This window comes from Chironomus tepperi, unplaced genomic scaffold (genome assembly GCF_022539635.2).
Source record: "Chironomus tepperi strain 1889 unplaced genomic scaffold, CSIRO-AGI_Ctep_v1 contig_364, whole genome shotgun sequence".
NCBI classification, from domain to species: Eukaryota; Metazoa; Arthropoda; class Insecta; order Diptera; family Chironomidae; genus Chironomus; species Chironomus tepperi.
Genome location: NW_027226486.1, coordinates 4670557 through 4693781, shown reverse-complemented (window position 1 = coordinate 4693781; position 23225 = coordinate 4670557). Strand labels below are relative to the sequence as shown.

General features: G+C 34.1%; 1 protein-coding gene and 1 long non-coding RNA gene across 3 annotated transcripts; one reads left to right on the top strand and one right to left on the bottom strand.

Annotated features, from left to right (window-relative positions):
• The first annotated feature begins 9784 nt into the window (after nucleotides 1-9784).
• Nucleotides 9785-13131, top strand: LOC139095486 (uncharacterized). Its single transcript, XR_011544873.1, has 3 exons — nucleotides 9785-9896; nucleotides 12665-12919; nucleotides 12996-13131. It is a non-coding gene; the product is annotated as an uncharacterized lncRNA (long non-coding RNA).
• Nucleotides 9964-19814, bottom strand: LOC139095485 (regulator of G-protein signaling 7-like). Of its 2 annotated transcripts, none has more exons than XM_070646839.1 (10): nucleotides 19800-19814; nucleotides 17524-17872; nucleotides 16772-16975; nucleotides 16477-16711; nucleotides 15582-15805; nucleotides 14394-14455; nucleotides 13710-13814; nucleotides 13561-13642; nucleotides 13079-13122; nucleotides 9964-13017 (listed from the first exon to the last, which is right to left on the bottom strand). In XM_070646839.1, the coding sequence occupies exons 2-10, from the start codon at nucleotides 17722-17724 to the stop codon at nucleotides 12693-12695; spliced, it is 1482 nt and encodes a 493-aa protein (XP_070502940.1). In that variant the 5' UTR covers nucleotides 17725-17872; nucleotides 19800-19814; the 3' UTR covers nucleotides 9964-12692. The 2 variants fall into 2 exon arrangements, with proteins under 2 accessions (XP_070502940.1, XP_070502941.1); XM_070646840.1 differs by having other exon boundaries at nucleotides 17524-17785; nucleotides 19800-19808.
• Nucleotides 19815-23225: the final 3411 nt, after the last annotated feature.

The window sequence follows — 23225 nt, the reverse complement described above, 5'->3', positions numbered from 1 at the left end:
TCTAATCACTTGAGGATTGCCGGAATTTCGCTGCATGCTCTCACTCAGTGTCCAATTTAGTTTAAACCCGATACCATGCCAGATTCACACCGTCCTGATGCCGGATTTTTGATCGATTACCTAACTTTTGCTATTTGGGTCTGGAACTTCTTATTCGAATTCGACAAAATTCAGCTCAATTTAGAATTATGATTCTCTAGGGACATGTCGTTTGCTTTTCAAATGGAGCTTACATTTTCAGACAACATCAAGTTTATCTCAAATCTGACAATGGGTATGATTTGGAATATGCTTTCACGATATCCAGGTCCCACAAAATTTTCGGAACGGAAGGCACGTCGAGAAATTTCCCACAAATTCCCGTTTTTATTTTCTGGACAGTAAAAGTTTACTTGATAGTTCATGGAACTCCCAATTTTGTCCAAACTTTCCCTTACAGAGTTTGCAGAATCTTATAAGTTTCTTTGATTTCTAAGCTATAAAATCCCAATTTCCCATTCATTCACGTCTAACAAGTCAGACAAATTTAACAAAATTATACAAATAATCACTTCTTATCCAAAACAAAAGTCCTGATCACATGATATATTCTTAGCACATGTACAAATTCTAAAGTGCGATAACTTGATATTTTAAAGAAGTCATTAAAAGTTTTTGAACCTCAAAGGCGGTGGCGGTATTTTCTTAAGTACTCGACAATTTATTAATGATCAATTACTGTGTTTTAGGTATATCCAAACAAATATAAGAATTAAGGCTTCAGATTAATATAGTCATTTGGAGGATTGAGTTGATTTTGGATAGATTCTCGACATTTGTGTCACAAAACGAACAAAATGTCTAAATATCCATCATATTTCGACAATTTCACAAAAGTTCCATTTTACTTAATGGAATTCCTTCAAATTGAAGTCCAAATCACCTCAAAAGACAGCCTAACATTAAAGGAACGGACACAAAAAATCTGCAAAAAAATCTACTACTGGACATTAGTAATCAGCATGATATTTTCAATCACATTAAGTGCTAAAGCATTAATATTCTGTGACCCATATGACATGCAAAAATTCACGCTAGGCATCAATTTGTCAATATCTATGACGACGGTTATGGTAAAGGCAATTATGCTCTATACCAATGCAAGTCATATTATTGAAATTGCAGACGATCTCAAACGAGGCTATACGAATCAGGAACAACTTAAATATGACATAGAAAAATATACAAATAAGGTCAAAATATTCAATAAAATTTATTCTGGATTTTGGGCAACGCCATTTATCATCCAATTCACATTAGTGCTTGTGATACTTGCCGTGACTGGACAGAAGACATTTCCATTTTTCATCGAATTTCCTAGATTTTTTCAGTCACAAAATAACTTTGTGTATCCAATTTTGTATATTTTTGTGGTCTGGTCACTGTCGTCGCCAGCACTGATCATGGTGTCCTTTGACTTGGCATTTTTTAATATTTTAACAGCCATTTCAATGGAATTTGACATTCTGACGGAAGATGCAAGGAACTTGAAGAATTTATTGAAGTCTGAGATTTTTAATCAGCTACAGAAGATCATCGACAGGCAGAATCGACTTTTTGAGATCGCATTAAGGCTTGAGGACTCCTTTACATTCTCAAATCTTTATTATTTCCTTATGGCATCGATCATCATTTGCCTGTTTGCCTTTATTGTCTCAACATCCAATGACATTACACAAGTCATTTTAATGGGAAGCATGTGTGTATCCACAATTTATCAGCTGTATCTACAATGTAGCTATGGACAGCTTTTGACAGATGCGAGTGGTGGATTTTGGATGGGATATACGATTGTGGATGGGAGGATTTTGAGGATGCAAAGTTGAGACGAATGATTATATTAATATTGATGAGGACAAGAAAGCCAGCAAGTGTTACTTATATGAAGTTTGGACATTTGACTAAGCAGCAGTTTACTAATGTGAGTATTTAAGATTGTTAATTGAGTCAAGAGTATGAAAATTATCATAACTGGTCTACAGGCATCATTTTTATGCTCTAAATTGCACAGTAATGTATTTTATTGTTTTATTTTTACAGGCGATATGGCGTGCATATTCATACTTTACGTTGTGTCAACAGATTTATTCTAAAGTTTGAATATTTTAAGAAATTTTGAAGACTGTCTTATGAGATAAAGGAAATTTTTGCATTTTGGATGAATTTGTGAATTTTTGGTATGAAATCAACTTCTTAATATGCGGAACCGACATTGGAATATGATTTTTTATATGAAATTATGTACCCTTTTGAATTTAGTATTGTTATTGAGTACTATGCATATCATGCCTAACTTGACGGCTTTTGTGAACCCTTTCTATCAAAGCTCGATGTCTACTCAGATTTTGTATAGATTTTGAAGTCGAGTTCAAGCTTTAATTTAATAATAAATTAAGCTTTAGATCTTTAGTATCTGGGCCCTAAAGAACTTGTCAAAGTCAAGAACCCTTTATACCCAGCATCAAGTCAGAGTAACGCTGAAGTGAAGTCAGATTTTTGACTGATTAATCGATTTGGGTTTACTTAAAATTTTGACTGACACGTAAACAGACTGAAGAGAAATGGTACAATTTAGCATGTCCTCAATTACTATAATCATCTCATAATTAATATTGCTGGTTGATGAAAAGTCATGAAAAATGATTTCATTAGAATTAATTTTTGTTTGCATGCAAAAGACAAACAAAAAAAAGTCATTAAAATTCTCGCATCTATCCTGGTAATTCGATATTCATAGCTTTGACCCAATGAATATTTAAATGCAATTTTCATTTTTAAAAATGGGACATAAGATAAATATTATTGTCAAATTGCTTTCTGGATCCAGTTTAAGGTGTGACATAATTTTGGTGGATTTAGCTTAAAGGCAGGGGGCTGATTTGTTCGGTTATGGAACGGTACAGTACAAGTATATCACCCGTATGGTATTTTGGTTGGGCACCTGGTATGGCAAAGAGGTACACTTGTTCTTTGTCATTTAAGCTATTTGAATCCTGTAAATTTTTGGATTGAAGTGGAACAGAAACAACTTAAAAAATTGCCATTTGAGAATGTACCAAGTATGGTTCAATAATGATCCATACTCTTACATACAAGAAAAGTTCTAGATTCAATCAATTAGTTGCCTTTTAAAGCCCAAGTTCGCTATTCCACTTCTGCCACTAATAAATATTAAATATCATACATTTCATCCAAAACTCATCAACAAGTCCCATCAACTCACTCATAAATTACACATCCATTTGAGCTCTAATCTTTCATTCATTAATTGTGAAAATATTTTTTTTTATGTGACCAAAAACTAAAAATTGTCATGAGCGAATGTGCCTCGAGTCAACAAAGTATTTGATATCAACAAAAATAAAGTGTATGTGGGCATTCGCACACGATAAACAGAAGCTTGAATTGAATTGTTCTTTATTGACTTTGATCGATGAAATGAGGGGAAGTTGATAATTGAGAAATTGTTGTCTGTGAGGGGGGTCGTGGGTCAGTGATGTCTAATTGTGTTATGGAGCTGCAGGAGGCTTAATCTGGGGGGACCTCTTATAATGGGGTTTTAAGCTTGTCTTTTGACAGGGATGAATCCAGATACTGGAAATATGGGAATGGGGACCGTTTACTTATTACGTAACACTCTAGGAGAGATAGGACGAGACTAGAATGGACAAAAGTCAATTTTGCACGTTACATAAACGAACCCCAAAAGAGCTTGTAGACTTAAAAACTCGTAGCATGATAATGCCCAAAATGGGGTCAATTGACCCCGGACATTCACTTTGATTACTCCCCTGCACTATGACATACCAGAAGAATGGACCCTGTGTCTCTGTATAGCTCTACATACAGACCCAGATGACATAAAACATTAACAGTCCTAAATTCTCAATATTGGACATACCGACATACGTCATTTATGCACTCTCCCCACTTTATTTTTGTGACCATTTCTATTTATGTCATGATGCGCTCAAATCGTCATTCCTACTCTCAATTTCTCTTTTAAGCACATTTTGATTGTTTTATTTATTTCTACTTCTACAAAATTTCTGTACAGTATACAATCTATGTCTGTGAACTATTTGGCATGCGAATATATTTTTTTTGAAATGTCATGTTGCAATAATTCATAAATTATGTAACATGCTGAATTTTTTATGATTTATTTTCACAAAAAAGGGTTGACACACAATAAAAAAAATAATCATTTCCCATTGCTTCCATTTATCGATTTTATTCCTGAAATGAGGTTCATTATACCGGCAATTTTTCATTTCTACTGTAAACAGCTGTTCATAATGTGCATGCAGATAATTGCTGATTTTTAGCTACTGATATGGATTGTTTTGAATTATTAATTAAATGAGCGGGATCGTCGTTAAACAAAAGGTATTTTTATGGTAAACAATGTCATTTGGTCATTTGTTGAATGGTCGAGGGTGAGCTTCAACTTAATGAGGATTTGTAATTAGAGGGTTTGTGGTGAAGGAAGTGATTTTTGGGGATATGACCAGGAAGAGAATTTGAAGCAGGAGCGTACTTAGAAGTGGGTCTATCTCCATCTTCCTCTATGGACCTACTGGCTCCCCTTTAAAGCTAAGCCCTCAATTTAAAGCCAAGTCAATTCTCAAGTTTTCTCATCAAGTTTTATGCTGAATATCGTAATTGATTCAAATCGACTTAACCTCCGAGTCATATCGGCCTTAAGCTGAATTTTGATCGATCAACTGATTTGTGTTAGTCGGGACTATTTTGAACTATTCGAGGATTTTCCTATATGCTTCATATTTTGCTCTTTCTAGTATTTACATCCGAATTTCCCTTAAATTCTGCATATTAACATCACATACAAACTTATCCAATCCATAAAAGTTTACATTAAAAAACATAAAAAGCAATTTATTCTCGTTTAGTTAAATAAAAAAAGTAAAAATGGAAATAATTTAAAAACTTTGTTTATTCTTCTGTTGACTTCTTTTCAACTTCATTAGTTTCTTCTTTTTGCAACAATTTGTGTGACAATTTCTTAGTTTTTGTTGTGTTGCGGGGATTTTCCCTTGTGGAAGAATTTTCGTGGTTTTTTTAAAAGTTGCATTCGAAATTTGACTTATAGGAATGTAGGGTTCATCCAAGATACAAATTGTAAACCTGCAGTCTTGGACGAACTTTAAGGTACAGTCGAACACTGCAGGCCTGACTTGCTAAGAAGTGCCGGCCAGTGGTTCTTGGTTAAACCCTTCACAAATGTAAGACAGACTGTAAATCAGGCTGTCAGTGGATCATCATAGTCAATAGAGATTTTAATACAATTTTCTGGATTTATTTAGGCAATTCCTTGAAAATCTCTAATTCAGCAGAAGCCAGAATATATACATGGGTAACTAAGCATGTGCATTTATATTTACATGTTGCCATTAATAAGTGAGTTGATTACCTTTTGTTACCACTACAACGGGTACAATTTGAGAATTTATAGGTTTCGTCAAACTTTGGGTTGTCCCCATGTTAGTTTAAAAATCGGAATAGGAAATTCAAGGCTTCTTGGGATTATAAATTTTGAAAAAATCCTGAAAGAGTAATAGTAAGAATGTCATCTTCATGATGATGAAGATTGTTAAGCCTTAAAAAAATAAAAATCGTAATTTGTGTATTTTTTTCAGAAAAAGTGTTGGTTGAATAGGTATGAATGCATAGCCAAACATGTGACTTGGCAGAGAGCCATACTGTATCAGAGTAATAACCTTCCCCGAGCAGCACAATATGATGAACTGCGTGTCCTAACGAATACATTGTGCTGTTCGGGTTCTTTTACCGTCTAAAAAGTACCTAGCCACTATTTGCGTGTAGCAAACTAGAAACAGCGAAAAAGCAACCGAATCCGACTAGACTTTTCCTTGGATCGAACCCGGGTCGTAAGAATGATAGCCCAACGCTCTTACTACAACGCTGCTGCTGCTTTTTTGCTGTCAAGCTTCATGTAGCCTAATTAAACAAAATTAAAGATATCTTATCCTAATTTCGACCCGCATATCATGACCGTCATCAAGACGTCCTGACGAGTCTCTTCAACTCCATTCCCATGACTTGTCGCTACAAAAAATTTACCCAAAATTCCCCATAAGGATTCTCACATTCGTCCTTAGTAACTTAATGACATACAAAAGAATGAGCACATTAAATAACAACACAACGACGAGAATCCTCACTCATTCCTCATTCGTTCACAGAAAGAAATTTTTCATATTAAAAGTGAAGAATAAAATATTGAAATTATCACTGGATATTGATCAAACAATCTTCTTTTTTTTGCGGTATAGTTTTGAAAATAATAAACAAATTTTAAGCAACATTTTACATGATCATCCATAACAATTACTATATCCTACCCATCAATAGTCATGAGTGAGAAATAAAAAAAGGCAAACACGAATAGAATGGAAGTAAAATTCAGATTTTTATGTTAGTGGAGCTCACATGTGAAATTTAGTCATATATTTTATGAATGGCAGGTATTATAGCATTACAACTGGCACGTGCTAAGGTTGGATGGAAGTGTTGAGCATTTGTATGGAAATGAAAAATGGAAATTGATGGATATTACTAGATAATGAATGGATTCTTATTCTAAAAATAAGGAAGAAGGTTCTGCCATGTCACGGGAATTAAAGATTGGTGCTGATTGATAAGATCCGGAATTGAAAATTAAAATGTAATTTTTTTGAGCTTATTGGTTATTGATTTGCTGTAAATGATGTGGGAGTTGATGGAATTCAAATCAATTGTTTTCAATAAGAGACACAAGCGATATTGCACATAAGTGGCACTAGTGATTGAATCCAAATTGTAATTTGTGATTTTATTGCTTATAGCGAGTCTTATTGAGTTATGGGAGACAAATTCAGTAATTCAAGGGTGAATTTATGGAAATAATTCAGGAAGACTGTTTTATGGCTTGATCAAATGGTATTTCAAGTGTTATTTAAGGATAGTTTCCCTGAAGGCTTCCCTGCCACTTACTCTTATGAACAAATATCCCTAAGGAGCTTAACCGACTGAGTATTAATGATACTTTTACGGAATTGTGACGGTTGTTGCAACTAACAACAAAAACATCTAACAATCCGAGTAGCAAGGTGCAGCGAGACTCTTTAAGTGCCATAAAATTTCATAAACAATACCAAACATCACGATGCGGCATACCGATGAGGATACCGTTACGTGTTGCCATCAGAAGCAATATTAGAGCATCCGAACGACATAACAGCGCCCTAGTGACGTAGTGGCATCCTAGTGACATCCTAGCGACAACCCTGTGCTGCTCGCGTACCATTAAGTTGCCGGTAGACATTTTAACGTCAAGACGATGATCTGTTGACTAAACATTGACTCAAGAGCCATCACATTGCCGTCAGGGACCACCAACAACATTTTTAACTTTTTTCGGTTTAATTTCACGACGGAAAAGTTTTGGAGTGACTATCTTGTGCCTCTCAAAAATTACATAACAATAATTCAACCTAATAAATCCAAAATATCCAGCCATCACCTCAAAAAATTCAATTCAAATAAATGCACAAAAATTTCCATAAATTCAATCTCATCCCAAACATATGTCCCATAAATTTCTCACAACAAAAATCTAATTGAGTCAATTTATGCAGTCCCCTAATTCAATCTCTGGCAACCTTCACATATAAATAAATGAATAATTTTTTTTAATGTTCTCATTTCATCTAATTTTCTCTTCGTGATATTCATCTTTTATTGCAAATAATAAGAAAAATCGCAGTACACATTCAAAAAATAATTTTTCATTTTGGCAAAACCACTTCAGAGTCAACAGTGAGAAATGAAATGAAGGGGTTCAATTTAAATGATGTCTTTTGATGTTTGACTTTGGGGATCATTTGCTTGCTTTAATGTTAGATTAGATTGAAGCAAACTACGATTGTTATTAAATTATGAGTATTCCTATTCCTTCATAGTCTGGTATAACCCTATTCCAGTGTAAACAAAGTCTGAGATAGCCTTAATCTGGTGCAACTGTAGTCTATATCTCCCGTAATCTGGACTTCTCCTAATGCAGATCAAACATATTCTTAACTATCATTAGTCTAGAGTGTACTAAGGCTAGGGTATTCCTGAACTGGTGCAACTAAAGTCTGATGTACCACCTATCTAGATCAATCACTTTTAAGTTGGTCTAAACCCAGTTTAAGGCAAAACTGCAACACTGGTTTAGAGTCCCTCTAATCGAGTAGATTAAAGTTGCTTTAATCTAGAGTTCTCAATAGCCAGAAGCAAACCTATTTTTGAGTACCTATATTCATGGGTAATTCTAATATTAGTCTGCCCAAACATGCTTGGGGAATCAATCAATCTTATTGATTGAGTATACTCAAGAGCAAGCTAATTTTGTTGAGTGTACTCATTGTCTATTAGGGCTTACTTCTAGAACCTAAGCCCCTGAACCCTTACTTACCAAAACTATCACTAATTTAATTCATTTGATAGTCTGGAATCTTGGATTTTTCAACCATTTTGCTATTAAATTGTCAAATCTATCAAGCATCTCACATCATTCATATCCGACCCCCAAAAAAAGATTAAATCCTTCTTATTTTCACGTTTTTGTATGTAAATAAATAGATACACGCTCTCAATTGAAACAAAAACTGTAACGAAATTTCGGTGAACGCGGGACGATAATGATGACTAATATTAGAATCGAAAAGTAAGAAAAAAAATTTTGTCGTCTGACGATCGTCGTGAGAGTTTTATAATTATAAATATCGCAAAAAAAAGAGAAATGTAAATATAGAAAAAATAAAAATAATAAATAAGTGACTTTTCCTTCAAAGTAATTGAACCATTTGACATTTTTTTGTGTTGTTTTTGTTGTTGTTATTTTTGGGATGTTAATAGTCGTCGTTGTGTGTGACTTGGAAATAATTAATAAAATTCATCATTGAAATTCAATGAGGGAAGGAAATCAAGTTTATATGTAAATAAAGGAATTAAAGCTTAGCTTAGAGGTGGGGCTCGGAAGCTTCACGAAGAAGGAAAAATTCCTAATCTCAATTGAATTTCAAAGACTTTTTCTGTACAAACCTGGAAAATTCTTCGGTCTTGGACAGCTCTGAGCTCTTGCTTTATGCTGATACGTAGATTCAAATGACGACGCCATATTTTTATCTCACAGAGATGCAGAAAAAAAAACTTTTTACGGAACTTTTGGAAGATTTCCTCTCAAATTATTTAAATCTTTATTTTCCCAAACTTTTGAGCTTTTTTCCTTCTCAATAATCCACTTCACTGTCTATCTTTTATGTCCTTTAAATTTTTCTGTTATCAATTTAATGATAAAATATATTTTTAATGCACAACAATCTTCTCCGATGCTGCACGCTGCTTAATTTTTCACACCGAACTAATTTTCGCTTTGGCAAAAAATAAGAAACTTTTTTTTTCTTTTCTACTGTTATCGCCAGCACACATAGAGTATGTGATGTGTAAGAGAGGAAATGAGATGAGAGCAACTGTTGTGTGATTGTTGTGTGACATCAACTGTTGCTCTGTTGACATGTGGCATTAAAAGCTGTTTATATTGAGTGAGTGAGAGAAAATTTTATGTGTATGGAATATTGAGGAAGCTTTATGGGATTTCTATGACGACCGATGGTGTTGGTGATGCAGGGTTGGATAACCTGTGTGCTGCGGAACGCTAGAGTGGCCACAAAAAATGAGAAAATTCCATAAAGCGTTTATTGTGTGCGGTTTCGGCCTAGACTTATGACTAAGATGTGGCGCGACGACAAAAGGTTGTGCACCCCTGCAGTAAAGGCTGTAAAGTTAAGGTTCGCATAAAAAAGAAAATATTTTTATAACATTTTATCATTTTTCATCAATTTTTTTTTTGTATCTTGATTTATTCCTTCATCTAGAATAATATATAACATCAAATGTTTCATTTATTCATTCTCAATTTTTTTTTTTTTTTGTCTTATTAACTTACTATCTCTTTTATGTCATTTTTTAAAATTTGTAAATTATCAACCATTTTTATCGCGACTTTATTTTTCATGGAATTTTTTTTATTTATTTTCTTTAAATTTATCTCAATATATTTCATGTTTTTATTCTTTGTTGCCTCTCATTCATTTCATCAAATTTGTTCAGGAAAATTGTACTTGGGTCGATGATATTGAGAGCTTTTTGAGGTGATTTGCAGTTTTGTTGAAGATATTTTGGAATTTTTTGAAACTAACCGGAAGGGATATGAAGAATAAATAGCTGAAAATCCGATTTCAAGCAAGAGTGAAGTCAGGGCCTGAAGACTTGATTTTCAGCCAATTCCTCACCGTACTAAGCTACAAACAGAGCTCGAAGTCGAGTCGAGTCGATCAGAAAAAAAAGAGTCGACTTCAACCATATCGACATCAAGCAACTAAAAAAATTGTTAAGAAACCACATTCAGTATTATTAGAGAATTATTGTTCTGATAAGGACTTTTTTGGGTGGGGATTTTTTTGAGTTAAACTCAATTTTTTTATCACAAATTTTTATTTTGCACTGTTATTTTAATGCAAAGGGTTCATGTAGAGTAGTGTTTCTCTATATTTTCAAAGCTTAATAAAGGAAACCCCTCTTTAAGAGTAATTTTGGTAATGCCACCATGATTTTCACGGCACAAATGAAGGTTTTAATCATATACTGAGGTCAGTATCTCATTTTCCCCTGGATACACTAGGATAAGCCACTTACCCTTGCTCCAGCCCTATCACACCTTATTCTAACTTCTATAAATTACCTAGGGCTGGAACACAGGTAGAGTAAGTAGGATAGTCCTCCATACCCGGAAATCGTAGGATAACCTGGATGTGAAACAATATCCCGGGTAGGATAAGAACTCGACCCCAGGAATTTGAGAAGCTCTGACACTTGATTAGACTTGGCACAATCTCAGTGAGAATTGTCTCCAAAAGGGTTAATAGTTAGAATTCATTAAAAAAATTTCAATTTTTCAATTTTATTCCACTTCAACATGATAGAATAATTCCTGTCTCCTTGACACCATCACCGATAGCTCCCAGCCCAAAGCTCTCAATCATCATCAAGGTACAATTTATACTTTCAAAAAATTCAGCCACAAATCAACCAGTTAAAGCTGCTATTTTTCTCTATTATTATTATCTACATACATTCAAAAAATCTTTTTTTTTGTGTGTGTATTTTTTAACTTTTTTTAATAAGTTTTTTTTTGTCTGTTTTTGTTTCAACTTTATGTTTTATTGATGGGATTCCTTTCGATTTTTTTTTTTTGTTTATTTTTGAAGATTTAATACCTTTTTTTTGTTCCATGGACTTTTTGTTTATCGAGGGTGTTGGAACTAAGGGGATTATTGATGACTCTTTTGGAACTTAATATTAAGCAGGCAAAAAGCGTGATCTTAAGAGCAAACTAACAAGCAGAGCTTGAACAACGCTCAAGAGCATGCTTATTTAGTATATTCAAGGTGAGCTCTCGACAAAATGCTTTTTGCCTGCTAGGAAATGGAATTGGAAGGAGATTGAATAGTTAACCTCCCACCAGGAGCGTACTCAGGAGGAGAAGCAGGAGAAATTCTTCAATTTTCTAGGGTCTTTTGGTGGAAAAATAAAAACCCTACTTAATTTTGTCGATCACCCCTTCAACTAATTCCTAGCCCCTGCCTCCACCATGGGTGGGGAGAATGGAATGGTATAATATGGGGGAATAGAAATCATCAATCCATTCTCATTTTGAAAATAAATTAAATTTCCGAAACCAATCGACATTCGGTTTATAAAGAAAGCATAAAGAGTGGTTATGTCATTTGTGTCATATTTCCACGGGGCGCCAAGTAGCTTTGCTAAGCCACAATTTACAGAATTCTAAGGTCTAAATTTTAGTTCTTATGACTTTGGGGTTTGTTTATAAAGAGTATTCATTATACCAACTAGAAATGCATTTTGAGTATCTAGAAATTGTCATAACTTTGGCTTTATATAGGTTGGGATCTTTAAGTTCCTACTCCTGGATGTTGTAGTTTAGACAAAAATGAGATCAAAGCAGTTAATTTTTGCAATTTTCTTCAATTTTGTCAAAATAGTCAAAATTTAGTCCATAAGCACATTTAACCATGGAATTCATAAGTATTTGACTATGGAGTTATCATATCATAAAAAGAATGGCATTAATAATTTGCTGAATGGAATTAAACAATTTTTTTGAAAAATCCCATTTTTAAATTCAAAAAACTATAAAAAATTCTCCAACTTGCCATTTGTAATCTCAAAATATTCTAATCATTCCCTCAAAATCATCCATGATTTATAATATCATTTTTAAACTTCCGCGTGGAATACGGAATGTCTTTTTTTGTAAATTGTAAATTGTCATTTTAAAAATTTGAAATTCTTTTAAAAATTATAACTAAAAGTATGACTTGATTGAAATTCTTCATAAATTGTATGCGTTCAAAATTTGTGTGTGTGTATGTGTGTTTTGAATGTGTTGATGTATCATATTTACTAAATTTTTAATGTATGCAATATGATTTATTTTATTTTTATTTTTTTCATTGATTTTACCCGTGACACAAAGTGGATCTCATAAATTTACGATCGACATTTTATCGTTGAATTTTCCCAAAGAGATTTGGAATTGATTTGACTTTTTTCTTCGATCCGTTTAAGCATTCCTTATAAATATCAGATCTTAAATATCGTGGATAGCTGTCATTTTTCATTAATAAATAAATATGCTCAGCGGCAACATCAAAACAGAAGAAACTCGGTCCATTTGTGAGTGCTGCTTTTGCTAATTCAACGGATTTTGAATCAACATTTACGGGACATGGTGAGTCTTGTGCTAAAAATTCATCAAATATCTTCTTGGCTGCTTCCTTTACTTGTGATTGTGGTAATGATTTTAGGTTTTGTATCGCCTCCCAGAATCTACAAATTGAGGAAATTTGTAAGGATTTAAATTGATGAAAATAGAAAATTCTTGACTTACTTCAAATTTTCTCCGCTAAATTCTTTATCCAAAAACTTTGCAAACTGTGTATCGAATGGGAAAATGAGATTATATTAAGTATGAGTGTCATATCCAATTATTAATATGGTAGAAAATTGAAGAAGACACAACTTGGTTAGCTAGTAACAACTGCTCCATAAGCCGACTATGTGACCAGGCTCAACAAACTCTCACGGAGCTGCTTATGACGTAATCTTACTGTTTGAAGCATTCAAGGGTGTTTTGAGCATCATTTCCAGTGCATATGACTCGAAAAAGGACAAGTAAAAATTCACCCATGCCGAGTCTCGAACCCATGACTGCTGGGTCGGTCTAAAGCAGTGAAATCCAAAATTACGAATCCACTACGCTATTGACCCACTTCTCCTCATATTCCCCAATCTAACCAAATCTCTACTTATTCAATTCTAACCAAGTTGCCCTTTCCTCTCAAAATCATCCTCAATCTCAACAAATCTTACCTGTTCCCTTCCCGCAGGATCCTTCAACAACTCACGTAAGCTAAAGCCCCAACGTTTGACTCGTTTCAACGAAATCTCTTTGCTGTAATAAATTTATTCATAAATATTGAATTAGTTTGAAGTCTAATAAAATATGTAAATCAACTCACTTCATTTCCCAGAATTCTGTACTATCGGTCGTCCATGGATTTGGATATTCAGGTGGCGTTAAGAAGGGATCATATTCCCGATATTGTTCGAAGTATGAAATGTAACTAAAAGGAGAGGAAGAAAGGAAAGATTGTTAGAAATGTTGAGATGGGTTTGGGTGATTCCTTAGCAGCACAACGGAGGTTGTAAGGGTGCTGCTATGTTGTCGTGTGTAGGCAAGACGTGGACACAACCCGATCGGCACAAGTTCTTCATTATAGCCAAGTGACGGACATATGACATTCAAATGGCAAGGTTTATGGCAACTATCATGGAAATTGCCACTTGGAGCTATATACAGCCACTTGGTTGCCATTAATGATTTGTGCTGATCGGGAATGATCCAGCAATTAACCACATCGTGCTGCTCGGTATTTGAATTATTTTTGGGAGGCTTAGACACTTTGGGAACTGATTGACATTGTACCACAGTGTTGTTCAAACTATGTGCCGCGACACATGTCGTGTTACGTTTGTGGCTTACTACCAAGACGTGCCGTGATACAACCACGCTTCCACAACACTGTTTAAGCTGAAGAAGTAAATGGAATTGCCTCCAAAATTCTCCATCACTTCTCAACATTCTTAAATAATGAAAATCATTCTTCCCAGAAGTATCTAAGCCTCAATCCTCCATAACTTACGATTCAGCAACTTTGGATATTTTTATAGTCCGACGTTCAAGTTTCAATTTCAGCATTTGAACCTAAAATTAGAATAGAATAGTCAAGGGTTTTAGTTTTATGATGACAAAAAATTTACTTTTTATGTGCGTTAACAAAACATTAAAAAAGCAAGAACTTTAAGGCAGAATGAATAAATTAAAATTTCATGTGCTATACAGGTTTGTGTGGGGCTTAATATCATGTAGAGAAATGGCATGTTTATCAATTTTTTTTTTGAGCTCTTATTTTAGCTGAGGAAAAAAAATACCAAGAAGTTGTCTTGTTAATAAGTTATTGACATTTTCGTAATTAGAGTGTGGGAGCACAAAAGGCTGGGCATTTATTTCTATAGAATAAAGCATAAAGCATTTGATACTGAAAAAATAATAGAAGGATTTCGAGGAAGGATGTATTAATATGGAAATAATGTGAACTATGCACATGAGCTATGACTTGGCTATGACATAATGCTTTGGGTATTGTTAGAATTGTTCTAGAATGCAATGGATGTCACCTTAGTGACCAGATTGGAAGATGTTTGAGTATTTGAGATCGAATATTGATGGAATCACAGTTAAATTGGTCATAAATATCTATAACATGCTTAAATAAGGGTCAGACACTTCAAAAGTACGGTACTTGAATTACTGGACCTTGATGGAACATTGGAGTGTCTATAGTGACTGATCATTGTGCTAGACATAGAGCATGTTAGTTCAGATGTGACTTGGCATCATATTCAGAAGTTAGTGCAATGTAATCCAAACTGTGTGTCACGGCACACTAGTGTGATGCCAAAATTTCTTATTCCGTGTGGTTCCGGACGCGGCTGACCACATAAGTATGCTGTGACATAGAAAAGTTTGGACAACACTGGTTTAGTGCATCAAGTTCCGAATTCTCTAAAGCATAATGGCACAAATCTGTTAAAAATCCGAAATTCGGCAACAGACTGGCGTGACTGACTTGATTCCGTTGATAAAATCTGACTTTACCTTTGACAGAGTCACGCAATCCTGTTGCCAAATTTTGGATCGATTAACCATCCTGTGCTGTTCGGGCAAGTATATACACACATCACCTCTTACTTCCATTCAACTTCCACACAACTTGCAAGCAACAACAGCACACAACATGTGCATCTCAACAAATACACAAAATACTTACATGACGAGTTAATTGCTCGACGGATAGATTATTATGAACACGTGTTGAACCCGAACTGCCCGAACCAAGCGATGATCCACCTTTCCTGTATGCTTTTTTAATATCAACTTCAGTCGTATTAATACTATTGGGCATTGGTCGGAAGACATCCCAAAATGCCCGCTCCTGTGAGTCTAATACTTTACGTTCTAATTTATCACGTTTCTTATCAACTTTACTTTGTGCTGCAAAAGGAGGAGAGAATTGAAATATGACAATTAATAAAATATGATTGGCAATTTACACATAATTAATATTTATGGGCACACAAAAATTATAAAAGCCATTAAGTTGTGAATTTTACACCTTTGATGATGCCAAAATTACTGTCAAATAATGACTTTAATGATGTATCAAGTGACAATTAGGGGAAGTGGTGGGCAACCTGTGTGATGTGGCATGCCGTTTCTGGGTGTTAAGTGCCATGAGTCGCATGTCGTGGCTTACTATCATGATATGCCGTTGCACAGACAATTAGGCTACTTCCTGTGTGCCGCGGCATGCCGTGTGCTGGATGCTGGAAATGTCTGAGACGCATGTGTGGCTGCGGCACAGACAATTAGAGCACTCGTGTGCTGCGGCATGTCAAAAGTGCCATGATTTGCATGTCGTGTGTAGCGTCGGTCGTAACCTACTATCAAGGTGTGTAGTTGCACAAAACAGGTTGCCTATCACTGCCGTTAGGGAATCATTAAGGCAGTGGTGCGCAACATGTGTGCCGCGACATACCATATGATGTTGAAAGTGTCACAAGCTACATGCCCTGTGTTTTTTAATCCATGGCTTATTATCAAGGTGTGCCATGACACATCATAGGTCGCCCACCACTGCATTAACCAAATCAAGTCACACATACCTTCTGCCTGCATAAATATAAATTCCCACTTTCGACTAAACATTTTCTGTAATTTTGCGAGATTTTCAGCCTCATAATCAGCCAATTCCAAACGAGTTTTATTTTGCATTGTACGTTTACAAAGATAGACAGCATAATCGGTGTTTTCTGGTTCGAAGCAATTTGATGGCCAGAAATAAGGTGTTTGAAATCGATAGAATGTATTGTCATTTTTGACCGTCAGATAGTGATCGTCCTACATTAATGTCATGTTAATTACATTATCATGATATAAAAATAAGAAGTCACGACTTACGATTGGAAATAAATAACCATGTGATGCTAATAAGTATGCGAGATGTAATGCTTCTTGGGCGTCATCAACATCAAGATTTTTTAATATCCAACTTATTAGGTCAGCACCACTGAAAACTGATGGGATTTTTGACATAAATGCCTTAACGGTTCGTACAGTCACACCGCCATTTTCCGCTTGCATTCTCTCAATGATTGCTTCCATCTAAAAATAAAATATTCATGTTAATTACATTCATGATTTGTCGTAATTATGATATTTCCTTTTTTTGGGGAATCGTTCATAAATGATGTGTGTTGATGAATGGGATTTTTAAGGGATTTAGTCATAAAAATGGGCCTAAATCAGCCACTGCGTAGCTGTCAAAATCGCCATTGCGTCACGACGTCAATGCGACCACATAGCGACGTCATGCCGTCAACGTGACTACGTAGCAACGTCATGCCGTCAACGCGACTACGTAGCAACGTCATGCCGTCAACGCGACTACGTAGCAACGTCATCCCGTCATTGCAACCACGTAGCGACGTCATGCCATCATTGCGACCAGGTAGCGACGTCATGCCGTCAACATGACGACGTAGCGACACCTTAGCAACAACATTGTGTTGCTCATGAATTTCACAACACTTTACAACATTACACATCATTCGTGAACAATCCCACGTCATTTTTTATATTCCATGTACTGTGTCTATAAATAAAACACCATGAATATTTATGGAAACGGATGACGATTCCATTTGACTTACTTTCTTATATACTAATATATTCGGTGCCATTTGGTCAGAATTATTCTCAGTATTTGATGATGATGATGATGTACTATTACCCGCTACCGTACCCGATGATGTCGACGTTTGATTTGATGTTGTCGATGCCATTTGTTTCTTCTTCGGAGTCGCTACACAATTTGATGTCTTATCCTCCGAAGTGGTCGAAATTGTGACCATTTTCTTCGTGTTTTCTGTTTTACTGTCACCCAGCTCGATATGATTGTCGCTTCGTTCTAAACTTTTAGTTAAAATTTTTATAACAAATAAAAATATGTTTTTTTTTTGCTTCTATTTCTAGTCTATTTTATGTGATTTTTATGTTGTTCTGGATGTTAGATTATAGGGGGTATAAAAAAAGTTGTTAGCAGGAAGAAAGAAGAAAGAAAATTTTTGTAGAATGAGTTAGGAAAAGTTTATTGAGAGGTGAGAGATAGATTGTGAATGCATTTTTATGGATTGGATTGATTCTTATGGAATAGTGGAAGATTAAACTGGTTATGGATCGTTCTTTATTACGGTATAGAATAATGAACTGTTTTTAAAATGAGGAATGGAATTTTCAGAATTTCCACTGTGTAAATCAGGTCAACCATCCCTAACCATCAGGTTTAAGAGGAGAGTCCTGAAATATTAACAGAACAGCTCCTATATAAGTGTGGATATAAACAAACTGCAAGCTAATACAATCAAGAAATAGAATCCAAGTCACATTATTCATTTCAGTAAAACTTGAAATCGACTCGGATTTTGTATGAAAGACTTGATTTGAATCGACTCGATTCCATATAATACAGTAATTGATCTGGATCTCTGATTTCTAGTATTGACTGTAGAGCAAATTTTGAGTAGATTGGCCTGAAAGCAATGATCGAGGTCATTTTGATGATTTTGTTTAGTAAAAAAGGCTGATACAGCAAAAGATGTGTATAGAATCCTGAGAACTCGGTTGGTACTCTAGTTAATAACCCTTGTTCGAATCTCATTAAGTCGAACTTTAGCTTATAAACTTGTTAATCTAAATGGTATGAATCCCATTCTAACGGCCTGATGGGGCCTATTTCTTTCATTTTTTGTCTTTAAAATGGTCCAAAAACAGTCATTAAGTTGCTTTCAGGGTAAATTTGGTGTATTGCCATACATTTTGAAACAGACCTGAAGATTCTGGCACATGACACATTAGTATAGTGATGGGAAACCTGTAGTCGTGGCCTGTGGAGCTGCAATGGCTAATATGCCATCTTTGATACAAAAATTTGCATTAGTATGTCGCAGAGCATAGGTTGAGAAGTACAGCATATGAAGTACCTTACTCAAGAATTGAGAATCATTGAAGGATACTCGACAATAATTTATGTGTAGTCTTGCATCAAAACGAAATATTTTGACTACCCTTTCATGTCTACAGCACTCAAAAATACATAATATAGTCAAAGCACCAATAACTATGACTCACAACAGGCTTAAAACTAATAAAAATCCACCAAACATAGCAACATGACCACCATTAAGTAGACATCAACCCATGTTATAAAGTTTCATGTCTTTAACTGATGTGCTGTACGAATGCCCAACCCAATTTCTATTCCATCCATGAAAGGTGAACTAAGGTTCAAGGCCGAGCCAATACATTTAATGACATTTTGATTTCCAATGCTATTAAATTTTTTTATATCGAAAATTTGTCGAATTGTCGAATTTGACAAAGTGACGTATATCCACTGAGAATCAATCCAAAAAAAAATTGTGCAAAATTTAAGACATGATAAAAAAAAGGCAGGAAGTTTAAAAGAAAGTCTCATGAGATGAATATTTTATGTCACATCCACATTTTAGATTTTGTGTGTATTTTTACACCTGACTGACTATCGTAGATAAGAAGATTATTCGCACTATGGATATAGACTAATGTAGTTTCAAGTGTAATTGACCCTAATCTCTAAACTGAATCTAAAGCTATGAATTGCAATTAAATTGTGAAAAAAAAAACTGGGAAAAAAAACTTTTTTTTTCTCCTTGCTGTGTCGTCTTTTTTCCTTCCTTTCCTGATTTATCGATTTTTTTTTCAACTTCGCCACAAATGAACAAAAAAAAATTTTCTTTTTTTATGGCACTTAGTCATCCATTACATTAATCCACTGATAATCTTCTCATCGTTTTAATCCATCAATTAAAAATTTTAATAGACTTAATTAAGTGGCTAAACTATATCCGAACACAAAAAATGATGAAATTTCAGTTTTCACTATCTGTACCTGCTTCGTCGAGCTTTTTTCACTTTATGAGAAAAAAAGTTTTTTGCTTCTGCTTCTTACGAATTGAGGCTTTTTTTCTGTTCATTTCCAATTTTTCTCTCACATCGCGAGCAAAAAACAATGTTTTTGAGAGAAAATTGTGGAAAATTGGATATTGCGCATGTCACGTGATGTACAGTGCTGGACTATAACAAGTGATAACTCAATTGACTGGAATTTCTATGGAAAAATGTATCACATAAAGTGATATTCAATTTTTTTTTTTGTATTTATTTTGATATATATGAAATGTTCAGCATACACAACAACATTCACATGTGCTTGTTGGATGAAAAAAATTTTGAGGCGGCAAACTGTGACATGTCAAAAGGGAATTGGAAATGATGAATATCTTGCAATTTTTAAATGTTGTGGAATTTTTATGATTTTTTATTATTAAATATAGAGCTAGAGTTGGAAGTATTTCTACTAATTATGCTTCACAGAATAAGGGTTCTTGACAAATGTATCTAATTATGAGTTTTTAAAAGACGGAAAAACATCAAGTAAGGATTGTTTGGTCGGTATTGGGATGCAAATAATGATTAATGGACTGGATGTGTGCTAATGAATTATTCATTAGTTTTTGGAGTTTTAAAGGGATTTTTGGCAAAAAATGGGCAATAGAGCTCGAAGTCGATCAAATTTTATATGAAGTGAAGTCATTTTTAACTTCTGAAAAGCTATAGACTAGATTAACTCAATAATTTTTGTGCCAAATTGGCACTTTACTTACTTACTTCAGCTGATACATGTACAGATCAATTTTGATCCAAAAAATTCGTTATCAGATCCAGAGCTGTACGATATTTGCGTTACAAGACTGTTAATAATTATCTAGGCAAGTTAGAGTTCAGTTAAGCCACCGCACTATGATTTTCAATCCCGGAACTGATTTGCATGTAATCCCAAGATCGATCTCGGGATTCTGTCACTGTAACTCCAAGACTAATGATCATGTCCACTTAACCAACCAACAAACAGAGAAACTCAATAAAAAGCATTTAAAAACCCTACACGGCACTCAGACCTAGATCTTCAGTTTATGGTACCACTTCTTCAAAGATATTACTGTCTGTAGCCTACGAAGGGAAGCTATGAGCTGTGTTTCCCTACCTGTAATTCAAAAGGACAAATTAATAATTTTTCTAAGTTGAGATTCGAACACATGAACGATAAGAGTTCAATTATTAAGTCACAAAGGACGAAACCATCAACGCAAATCAAGCAAGGGATTTTTGCCAACAAATAGTCAAAAGAGCTCAAAATCGAGTCATTTTAAATGAATTCGAGCTGATTTAAATCGCTTTTTCCATAAAAATCTAAGTCACACTTCGAGCTCTGATTACAAGTTAACGACTTCTGACTGATATTTAATGGGATGCTTCCACAAATTTAGAATGGTTATTTGTAAAGATCCTTATTGCTAGAGTTCGACTCTAAATTTAACTCGTGGTACACAGAGTAACTTGCCCCAAAAATGTCAAGACTGCATGTTTTTGAAGTATATAAAGTACGACCAGTGCGACCAAAAAATCAAATTTAATCCACAAATCTACAAATTCTCAACAAACTTGAACCTGAATTATTCCACTCAAGAACTGCCAGCCACATGATTCCATCTCAACTCAGCTTTTCCGATAATCCCCATTTTATCCACAAGTACTCTTCACTTCCTTCTTTTCACCTCTATTTGTCATATTTAATGTTCTTCTTTCATGTTTTTATTCATCCTCACACATACTTTTCTGTCTTCTTCTTGATCCAGCTATTAAACAAGCCTTCTATGTAGCAAATATGATACATTTCTTTTTTTTCTCTTTAACGGCAAATTATAAAGTCTTTAATTTATTCACAAATTTGCGACCATATGAAAATGAGAGGATTTTTATGCAGTTTACTGCCATTAATTTTCGCACAACAAAATTTACTTTGAAGCGTAAATTTCTCTTTCCACACATGTTTCAGTTTGCATTCCTTACTCTTTTTTTTTTTCATGCGGTACGGAAAGTCAAAGTGAATCTGGATGAAGGAACTAAAATTATTATTTCTTATTTTTCACTCATCACATGCATGTGTCATCGATATCATTAATGTCTTGAAAATCATAATTTCTTGTGCTGGTTTTTATTAATTTTTTTTTTTTTTTGATGATGTTGTTGTGGGGGCTGTAAATGAGACCACACACAGAATAATTGTGTGAGAAATGGTGATGGAATCATAATTCACATTAATTACAAAGTATCAATTTTCATGACTTTTTAAGAGGATTTTTTGCTTGGAATGAAATTTTTGAGGTTATGATACTCATTTTTGAGGTTATGTTTGCATATTTTTAGGTTATATCTTCAAATTTTGAAGTTGTATTAAAGAATTTTAAGGTTATACTGTTGAATTTTGATAGGGCCTCTAAAATTTTGACATGTGTTGAGGTTATACTAAAAAATCAGATTGAAAATTTATGAATTACTTATTAAAATTTGAGGTTATGGAGCTTATTATGGAAGTAAGTTTTAAAATTTACTGTAATTTTGACAATTTTTGTGGTTATGCTATTATATTTTGAGGTTATGTTGACATATTTGTTGGTTATATGTCTAAATTTGAAGGTTATACTACTGAATTTTCATATTGTCCCTAAAATTTACTTCAATTTTGATAAAATTTGAGGTTATACTACTAAATTGTGAGGTTAAGTTGATATATTTACTGGTTACATGACTATACTGCTTAGCATTGGCATTTTCACTGAAATTTATAGGTTATGTTGTCTAAAATTGAAGATTATGTTACTGAATTTTGAGGTTATGATATATTAGAGGTAATGCTACTAAAATTGAAGGTTATGTGTCAAATTCAGAGGTTATGTCTCCAAATGTAGAGTTTATGCTACATGACTATGAGATTTATCATCTAACTTTCAGGTTATGTTGCTAAATTTTAGATTTTTACCCCAAATTTTGAAGATAAGTTTGGAAAATTTGAGGTTATGTTCCAGAACTTTAAAATCTTTATGCCCAAATACAATGAAATCCTCACAATCTACATCTTACACCACCAAAAAAAACCCACAATCAACATTGTATATCACCAATAAATAAAAAGCGATAAATTTTTTATTCACAAAAAAAACTTTAATTAAATATTCAATCCAGCAACAAATGCAATAAATTTATATTCAGACAAACACATAAATACAGTCATAAAAAGGTCAAGAAAATGTGCATAGCTTAGCACTAAATCTTAAACTCAATTAAGAAAATTTTCCTTCTTTTTCTTGCGTTTCCACTAAAACCTTTCTTCATATCATTAAATTGTTGCCAGAATAATTGCTAGAAAGTCACAAAAAACGAGTATTCGATAAACAGAAGAAGTGAAGAAGAAGGA

Coding starts and splice junctions, on each gene's coding strand:
- LOC139095485 (XM_070646839.1), bottom strand. CDS start 17,724: ATGGTCACAATTTCGACCACTTCGGAGGATAAGACATCAAATTGTGTA. Junction 16,976..17,523: donor ATATATTAGTATATAAGAAA/GTAAGTCAAATG, acceptor TTTTATTTTTAG/ATGGAAGCAATCATTGAGAG. Junction 14,456..15,581: donor TCGAGCAATTAACTCGTCAT/GTAAGTATTTTG, acceptor TTCTAATTTTAG/GTTCAAATGCTGAAATTGAA.